The sequence below is a fragment of the Penaeus chinensis genome, chromosome 32 (assembly GCF_019202785.1).
Source record: "Penaeus chinensis breed Huanghai No. 1 chromosome 32, ASM1920278v2, whole genome shotgun sequence".
NCBI classification, from domain to species: Eukaryota; Metazoa; Arthropoda; class Malacostraca; order Decapoda; family Penaeidae; genus Penaeus; species Penaeus chinensis.
This window is the reverse complement of record NC_061850.1, coordinates 24,110,233-24,120,232: the sequence shown is the minus strand read 5'-3', so window position 1 is coordinate 24,120,232 and position 10,000 is coordinate 24,110,233. Positions and strand designations below refer to the sequence as shown.

Here is a 10,000-nt window from a genome sequence, read left to right as displayed (position 1 = left end):
TTGGCAGACTTCCGTTTCTCTATGTATACTGACGGAGGTTCATCACTCTCCAATGTTGTGTCTACCTGTGACACATGGTCTAGCTCGTCGTCAGAGGAGCTGACGTCAAAAAGAGGATCATGGTCACTCTCCTTTCTACTTGGAAGCCACTCATCCCCACTCTCCTCATAGGAGTAGTCAAAAAAGGTTGATGACCAGGGAGAAGGCTGAGGTTCATCAACCTCACAGGAAGAGGAAGATTGACAGCTAATTGTTGGCTTTGACATTGTGAGAGGGAGTAAAAAATGAGGTGCAAGCACCTCTGTATATATGGGAAAATTCCCGCACTTCGACCTGGCAGGAAATGTGGAAGCAACAGTAGTCAATCAGGTCAAAGCAGCATGGGTTACATGTCACATAACGTAACCAATCACATCATTGCCTGTGTACTGACATCACTTCCGTATGTGACGTCATTTACTACTATGAGGAAGTAAAATGGTAAAACTTTGTCTATCTATCTATCTCTGTTTCCCTTTCTCTCTCCCAAGTCACACCTTTATTTTTCATTTTCATTATTATTTTCTGTCTGTATGTCTCTTTCTCTCTCCTCATAGCTCATACTCCTTCCATCCTTATCGACTTCAAAGTCCAGGTAAATTGAAATAGTAACTTCACATCCTCACATAACCTCATGACATAAATAGATGTTACGTAAAAAAAAAAAAAAAAATAGTATTAGAAATCATCTTGGATATATCCATAGATAACAGACGTCCCGAAGGTCCAGACACCTGGCAATGAGCCATTTTCTAGGTGTCACACTAGTGTGACACCCAGCATGAATGGGTTAAACTTTCAGCTGAAGGCCAGGGTGATGGAAATAACTTGCCACGAGTGCACAAAGAAAAGCTGTCCTTTAAATTTCAGCTGAAGGCCAGGGTGATGGAATTAACTTGACACGAGTGCGCAAAGCTCTTGGAGCGAGTTTGACTCTGTGGGCTTTTTGGAAGGGGCTTTTATACTATTTTCATTCTTAAATGTGTGGAATGTACCATCTGTGAGCCATAACATAACATAGCTCCAGGGAAGATGATATTTCCATGCTCAGGATCCTGTTCCTGCCTTCAGTGACCAGCAATGCAGGTTGTATTATAGAACATTTGAATATTAAAAAAAAAAGACAAATAACAAATATTATTATTATATTGAGTTTTGGAATACCTAGAGATATGATATGGAGTCTGTGCAAAAATATGCTATCACCATCTGGATAAAGAAAATCATATGTCTAATATAGACATTGAAAAATGGTAAAAAGGCTAAAAATGCTTATGTGGAAAAAGAGAAAGGCCTAGAAGCCACACACCCATCAGAGTGGGCACTCTAGTCTCATGCCCTTACTTTGGGCCATGTAATGGCAGTGAACATCCGGATCCAATGGGTTAATTTCATGCATTTCAGGGGATGTCCAAGTTTCAGATTGAGAACTAAAAGCATCTTCAATTATTCTTGTCTGCTCTATATCTAACAAGCCACTTCTATTCTCCCACTCTTTTGTAATGATGCTAACTACGTGCTTGACTGAATTTCAGCAGTCACATATGCCAAAACATATGTTATTATTCCCACCCTCTCACCCAGATTTCGTGAGTTCCTGACCCTGCATGCAGCACTGGAGGAAGATTCCAGACTACGAACGGCAATGAAGGGAGTCAAGGGGCCCAATAAATGGCTTAACTTACCCTTCAGCAAGTTGGACTCCACAACCATTGCTACACGGAAGCAGTTCCTTGAAAAATATCTTCAGGTATGTTCTCCTCTCCTTGATTTCACTTGATTTAAAGTCTGCCATGGCTTTCAGTTCAAAGTGAAACAAGTGTCTTTCTGTTCTATTGCTTCAAATTTTTCTTCAACTCTTTATTTTAATCTTGCCTTATCTATAAAGACTAATAAAAGAGGTTTTGCACCAACAGTCAGTGATCCAGAGGCCAGAGGTGAATATATCAACCCCAGTCAAGGAGTTCCTTGCGTATGGATCAGATTCTTCAGTCTCATTTGTCAAGAAGCCCCTGGAGTTGCATGTTCCTCGTCTGGACAAGGTGCTTTTTCCAATAGGAATTGGATAGTAATCTGATGACTAATTGACATTTTGATATGGCTATGAAAGAAGAACAAAGATGATGTGTTTAATCTCAAGCTTGAGTAATTTTATTTCTTAGCCTTTGTGATATGTGATAATTCAGCAAGTATGTTGTTTCAGAATGATTACACACTATATTACAGGGATATAAGATAATCACAAAAGAATAATGTAGTGTGTATCTGCTTCCAGCTCCTGGCAAAGACAGTATCAGGTGTCTTCCATAGCCTTAAAACGGCGCTTCCGAGCTTCGAGTCCTCAGACACAAGCACAGCAGGAGAGGCTGCGGGGAACCTTGGAGTGAATGGAGGTGCAGGAGGAGATGGCATGTTGAAGAGCAAGAGTGGAGGGGTCCTCAGTGAGCGAAACAAACTGGCTGCTTTTCTCTCCAGTGGCAACAAAGCTGAATATGAACTGAAACTGGATATCACTGCAGAGGAAGAGGTAGGCTTTGTATGTATTATATTCTTCATGTCGCTATTTGGGTCTGTACAGTTTTTCCAGACCCATTTTGTTTTCTATGCAATTTTTTTCTTGCATCAGAAGGTGTGTTATGGTGGATTTTTTTCTTTCGCACTTCATTATGGTAGTTTTTTCCTTTTCTCTTTTCATTCTTGCGGTTTATTACTTCGTCACCATATATTCCAGGAATGCCTGATTGAGGAAGCATTAATGGTTGAAATTTCTGGCTCCGAGAAGGACGAGTTAGTGGACACAGCTTATGAAGCCAGAGAGTCACGCAACCTCTTCTCTCCCGTTCTTTATAAAAGGATTCAGCTCCAACAGCAACAGGAGCAGCAACAATCAGTACAGCAACAGTCTCCAGAACAGCAGCTTCACCAGCACCAGCTTTCTGTTGTTGTGGGGAGAGGAAGTGCTGCATATGCGGCCCCCCCCTCACCTGCCTTCCATGCAGTTCCATCTCCTAGTGCCACATCCAAAGAGGAAGCTTGTGATAATCTGGCACTGACAAGGAGAGAGAGCCAAGAAGATTCTCCAAATGGTGTGTAGTAGATTTTTCGTTTCATTTGTGTAATGTGTTTGAAAAAGTGGTTTGACTTTGGGCCTTGTAAATACTCTGCATTGACATTTAATTTGGATTTGGATTGATTGGTGCTTTTGAGGTTGAGTGCTACCTTATTTTTATTTTTTTTCTTGAGAATGAGGTCATTTGGAAATTATCACTCATGATTTTTTTTTTTATATCTTTTCATTTCAATATTTTCTAGTTCTCCCCAATGCCCTGTTTGTGAAACAAACAGCTGTATTATTTGGTTGACTGTCCTAACTGTATAAGACCCTAGCTTTAACATTATCACCTATTTTGAAAACTTGGTGATAACATGTTTTCATCTTTCAAAATATGGTGAAAGCTTCATGAAATAATACAGTAAATCTGTATTTATTTCAATTCCAATTTTTATCCCAAGTGGTGGAACAGTTTTATCAAAGGAGCCCTTTACAGAAGGAGAGGAGGACTGTGCCTGGCAGAAGTGGCCCCTCTCTGTGGGTGCGATGGATGCTGTGGTGGAAATCCTCTCGCCTTCAGATCACCCTATCACTCATCAGCCATGCGTTACTCTTCTGACTCTCACTGCAGCACGAATCACTCACAGATGGCTACAGGTAAAGTGGGTTTTCCAGCCATGTAGAAAACAGCTATGAAGGGTACGGAAATTTATTAATGTGTAATAACCCTCTTGTACCATGATGCTTATAACTCGTTGTGAAAGCAATACCTTATTACTTGGAAGGTAGTGAGGATGCTACATAATCATAGCTATCCTAATTGTGAAATAAATGATAAAAATAATAGTCTGTTATTTTTCATGGATCAGTTAAGCCTTTCTCTATTTTGCATTTGAACAACATCGAGTAAAAATAAACATGTTGCTGTTTTTACTTCCAGACAGAATTAGAGCGCTTATCTTCTGAGCCTCAAATGACAGAGTATATCCATGCCTTGAGAGAAGCAATTCTCAATGCTGCAGAGAGAACACCAGAACCAGCACCCAGTGACACAGAGGCATCTCGGGTACAGCTTCAAGAGGCTTTGAGCGACTTCATTCCAGGTAAATCTAGCATGCCATAAGATGAAAGGCTGAAATGTTAGAACAGTTAAGTTTCCCTCCTCTATCTTGTAACTAGACTTTCAAAATGCTAATAATGACATGACTGTGAAGTCCATTGTCCTTAGGTAACATCCTGGTACCATTTAAAACCCTCTAAGGAGTTCTTTGTGTAACCAGTACTGGTTGTAATTTTTTAAAGAGCTCAAATGTATAAGAAACCGTACAACTGTTACACGTGCATACTTTTTCTGGTCAATACTTTTCTTTACTTAAATAGTTTATATCCATTTTGGAATCATTCAGCTCTTCAAATGAACTGTTTTAAAGCCAAGGTTTCAGACCTTTGAAAATATAAGGATGACAAGAAAAATATAACCAGTTATCTCAAAGTTCCGAGATGTATAGAAATTATATGTAGAAATGAGTAAAACTTTGTTCCCAGGGTTCTTGAAGATGATGCTAGGCAAGGAGCTGACGCAGCAGGCAATCATGCGCATGGTTGACTCAATCCAGTACCCAGCAGTGACAGCAGACCTGGCCCTCCACATCCTAGACCTCCTGGTCATCCGCCTGATCCCTGTTGCTCCACTCATGCTTTGAACCACTGCCGAGGGTGCCCAAGGAAGCCCTCAACAAGAACAGTGCCACATGTGATAGAACTAGAGTGTTAGCAGAAGTGTCTGCAGACAGTGTATTGGCAGTTTTTAAATATGAATGAGTAGTGTGTTCACAGCTTTCAAATTCTAAGAAGTCAGTTGTTTCCTTATGAAATTGAAATGGAATCTGATGAAAACCAGTGTTATTGTAGTCAGTATACGTTGACATCCTTCATGTTCATGCACTCTGATCTTATTTATGGCTAGCTCATCCTAGAAAATAGTGAATAGGCTGAGCATGGAATTAAACTGGTTATTTGCCATTTGATAATCTACATAAAGTGTAATGCATAAAAGGAAAAGGAAGTGTTGTTTGTTTTACTGAATTATGGTATATGTGAATATGTATTGGAAATGATATAGCTGCCCACTTTATTTGAAACTGAACAGTTAGTTACTATTACATAAAGTGATCAGTATTGTTTGTTCAGTTATTATCTGACAGACACGAAAATATAGATATCAACCACTGAAAGAAAACCAGGATTTTTGATTCTGTAATATTACAGAGGATACATGATCCTGGAAACAAAAGTCTTGTATCAAATGACAGCCTAAGAATGCATTTTGTTGCATATATAAACATTTTGGGAATTACAAAAAAAAAAAAAGATAGATAAAGAAGAAGCAGAAGGAAAGGAAAGAAGAAAAATAATGGACCGTAAGGGAAATGTATAAGCAACTAAAGGTAGCCTAAGTTTCTTCTGGTAATCAGTGCTTTGGATCTCTCTGTCTTCCTCTCAGGAACACGTATGTCTGTAAAAGCAGAGAAGGTGTTGTGGCACTTGTACAAGCACAGCTGAGTAACAAAGGAAACATATCTCTCCCCCCCCCCCCCAAAAAAAAAAAAAAAAAAGAATTCTAGCCACTTGGTTTTCTGTCAAGTCTTGCTCTTTTGCAGCTTATTTATTTATTAGATTTTTTTTTCTGAAAGTGGCACTGTCTCAAAATCCATTATGAAGGGAATCAGTATTAGTTTTATTATTATTTTTTTTTTCTTTTCATGTGTGTTATTCCTGCCATCATTTTTGGCATCTTTATCATCAAGGAATCGTCATCCTTATGCTCATTGTCACTGTCATATCGTCACCACTGTCATTGCCATTTTAGTCATTATTGGTATGACTTTTGTTTGAAAGTTTTAACCTATACTAGTCTCATTATTTATTTTTCTGTTTTGTTATTTGACCGATTACTTATTAATACAGTAGTTGTTTATAGGATGATTGCATGTTGCTTACAGCTATATCTAAATTTGCATTTTATTTTCATAATGTCTTTTATTATATTCTATTTATTACATAATTTTGCATTCTTTTTTTTTAATTTTTTTTGATTTTTGAATTAATGTGGTTTCAAATAATCAAGTGTCTAGTCTGTTCTTGAGGAGTCATTATATGTTAACACAATATTTGTGTATTATCCCTTTCCATTTAGTTTTGTTACTGTGAGGTACTGAATCTGAAAGGTTTAAAGAATTACACAATGTTAATATAAATCTGTTCTGTGATTCTTGTAGATAATAGATGTAAAATTTTTGTTGTGTTTCTTGTAATTCATGATGCTGCTATTGCGGTGTATATCTCTCCTAAGTTAGGTAGAAGAAGGATTATAATGATAAAGTAAATTTTTTATTGACACATAACTAGGGTTACTAAATACTTTTGGTGTCTTTCCTTTTCATAAACAAAGTCCAGTGATGATCGCTCTGTCTGTCCCTATCTCTCTTTCTCGCCCTTGCTGTCTCTGCCTGTCTCTCTGTTTTTGTCTCACTGCCTCTGTATACCTCTCTGTCTTTGTCTCTCTTTCTTTTTTCCCTGAAATGGACCCCATCTTTTTCCCTAGTAGACAAAGATCTCACACAAAACATTCCTTCCGCAACTTCCAAAGCCAGAGGTCTGCTAGCATTGGAACAAATCTCACCATTTTTCCAGCCTGCAGAGTGTGGCTCGATCTTTGGCCACCTGAAGGATCAGAAGTCGGTCCCAAGTATATATTTCTATGTCTCATGCTAGTTTATTGAGTGGACAGTATAGTTCAGTGTGTGATAGAAAGCATTTTGTACAAAGTAGAATAATGCTATGTAAGTAGTCTATTTGGTTATATGTTTCTATAGAAAGCTGGAAATTCATGAAAATAGTATATTTTAAGTCTATGTCTGTAGTACTGCATTTAGTTGAGAAGTCATTACACTGATAGTAAACGTAGGCAATATTTAAGGAGCTCCAAATGTAGCATAGCAGTATATATAGATATGAAAATAATTTGTAATGGTTTAGTATATGCAGATATGATAGATTTCTATTTTGTGAAAGAGAAACAAGCATCATGAATAGTTAATTTCTTGCAGAGAAGTGTATGCTGTGTGTCCATATATAAATCATTATAATGTAGCATTAATTGAATGTATGACACTGGTAAATGAGAGAATAGCTTTAAGATTTCTTCTCTGTGAATATGATATAAATAAGTACCGATTCTAACCAATGAACTAACGAAGAAAAAAAAATCATAAATGTTATTTGAAAAAAATTATTGTTTACAGGAGTTTAAGAATATTGAAGCAAATCTGACCCTCATCCCTTTTGACACCTTTTTGTGTTTGCTTGTTTGTAAAGTTATCTTTATTTGAGCATAGAACTGGCAACCTTCAAAGTATCATTACAGTGTCTGTGAAAAGAGAATAGGAGTATAATGTTGAATCTATATTCTGTTTTTAGTTCTTCAAATTCTCCTGTATCTTTGATATCTTTGAGCCTACCTCCCCTAATTAACAATGAATGTAGAGACCTCAGACCATAACCATGAACTGAGCAGCTTGTATTTTGCACATGGATTTCAACTTACCTTTGGAACTGATGTCATGTGTTTGCTTGGATGCTGTGCATGCAAGCACCACTTTTAGCTCAAGGAAGGTGATGCTGATTCAGATCTGGTGAATGTGAACACAATAATTGCAAGGGCTTCCTTCTGCACTGATCCCTGGTGGTCCAGTGCCTTTCTCCATATTTTTCCCCCACTTAGACTTATATTCTGGTAGAGTTTTTTTATACCCAGCTGATGTCAGAATACACAGGAAACATAATTGCATTATGATATGGAGTATGAACACACATTTTTATCTGCCTAGGATATTCTGTATGAAAACTACTTGAATGATTGCATTAAGCTTACCATGGCAGAGGTGACAAAGGTAGTAGATGATTGTTCATTTTGACTGTATTGCTTTTGTTTCCCCACTTTTCTATTGAACTTTTTTTTCAAAAGGATGGAGACAGTAACAGTGTTGTGTTAAGGCTGTAGACCAGTGTGTATCTTACATTGTCTTTCTCAAGATCTCAGAATAATGTATTTTATGTTGTGAGAAATGACAATTTTTGATGTAAATGTTTCACTAGGTGCATTCTATTGCAACAAATATTTTTATTATGATAAATTGATTGATTTTCGTAAATGGTTCATAAAACAAAAAATGATAATATTTTTTTCCCTTTTTGTGTTATTTAGCATATGATATTAATAACTAAATATATATATATATATATATATATATATATATATATGTATGTATATATATGTGTATATATATGTATATATATATATATATATATATATATATATATATATATATATATATATATATATATATATATGTGTCTTTAAAAGGTATTCATAAAGTATGCATGGATTGCCCTGTAAAATGGTTGATTTAAAGAGCAGAGATAATTATTTGAATAAATGCATGAAAGACATTCATAAAACAACTTCAAAATCTCAGATAAGTCTGTAGTATTTAATAAAAAAAATGTCACATGTTCTGTATACACATGTGCATAAAACTACAATATCTGACAAAATATAATGAGAGGTTAGGGAACTAAGTGGAAGGATACAGGGAAAATCATAAATACTATGAAAGAATTAATTTACAGATAGATTTTTTTCTTGACTTCATTTAGAGGTCCCTATAAACAGAGCAGCTTTGCAGTTAGTGATTTCTACTTTTGTGCTTGAGTACCCACAAAATTGAAAGAGAAATTTATGTCTTTGTATATTTCAAGCACTTCAGTCCAGCCCAATAATTAATGCCTATAGGTAACATTCTTGCTCATATAATATATGTGAAATATACTTCATGCAGTTGTGTTTCAGAAAGTTTATACTGTTGTAAGTCAAAAATATATATACACACATCTTTCTGCTAACTGTGTCCATGAAAATAATATTAGCCTATTGTTGGTTATTGAAGATGGCATGGTAGGTAATGACCGTACATGTACAAGCATTGACATTTTCTGTTTAGTATTTTTCAGAGATTGTTGACAGAAAAATGGCATATTCCTTTGACAAAATTCAATCAAAACATAGAGAGTGTGCTTCAGTATTTTGTTCTGGACATTTTCTTTATTGCAAAGTTTGATAGTATAGAACAGGTAATGATAAATTTGTACACTAAGTTTATTTCAGCTTTTACCCATAGGTAAATCTCCATTTGAAACACATATATTCTCTGATTGTTATATTCATTGGAAAATGGCAGCAATTCAAATCACATAGATGTAGCTTTGTATTGTACATAATAAACATCTCAATTTATAACATTTTAAATTTGCATGAGATTCTGCCTTCATTTACACTTAAATTATAATGTAGCATTAAACCTACTACTTTGCAACATTTTATAATTAAGAAAAATGTAAGAAACTTGTATATCAATTGATCTCTGTAAACATCAGCTTTACTAACACTTAGAGGATACAGATATTTGTCAAGAAATTTATCCCTTCTCCAGATCAACTGTAAAAATCCTTTTGATATCATACCTGTATGTGAAGATTTATTGTATATTTGCCTGAGGAGGGGTTTATAAAGAGAGCAAGAGGTTCCAGCAGAATGATGTTTATGTGTTTGTGATTCCTAAAGCTGTCATATATTCAGTGCACCAGTGAATATATGTACCCCGCGAATGTGCGTGTTTCACCTCAGTGGTACACAAGTAGTAGATGACTGGATGCTTGACACTGGGTGATTCTTGTAGGTATATTATTTTTATTTTCCTGTGATAATGGAATTATTTTTTCAATGTGAATAAATGGTGAGTATATTAGTAGTGCCTTTTCATTGATAACCAAGTCATATACTTGTTGAAG

General features: G+C 36.0%; 1 protein-coding gene across 5 annotated transcripts in view; it reads left to right on the top strand.

Annotated features, from left to right (window-relative positions):
* The window catches only part of LOC125042317, a 27,454-nt gene extending 19,115 nt beyond the window's left edge, over nucleotides 1-8,339 (top strand). For all 5 annotated transcript variants that reach the window (XM_047637844.1, XM_047637846.1, XM_047637845.1 and 2 more), the window contains exons 10-16: nucleotides 1,624-1,789; nucleotides 1,956-2,081; nucleotides 2,315-2,566; nucleotides 2,771-3,125; nucleotides 3,588-3,748; nucleotides 4,032-4,194; nucleotides 4,637-8,339. In XM_047637844.1, coding sequence (XP_047493800.1) covers nucleotides 1,624-1,789; nucleotides 1,956-2,081; nucleotides 2,315-2,566; nucleotides 2,771-3,125; nucleotides 3,588-3,748; nucleotides 4,032-4,194; nucleotides 4,637-4,794 — 1,381 coding nt within the window. In that variant the 3' untranslated portion in view covers nucleotides 4,795-8,339. The remainder of the gene's footprint in view (nucleotides 1-1,623; nucleotides 1,790-1,955; nucleotides 2,082-2,314; nucleotides 2,567-2,770; nucleotides 3,126-3,587; nucleotides 3,749-4,031; nucleotides 4,195-4,636) is intronic.
* Nucleotides 8,340-10,000: the final 1,661 nt, after the last annotated feature.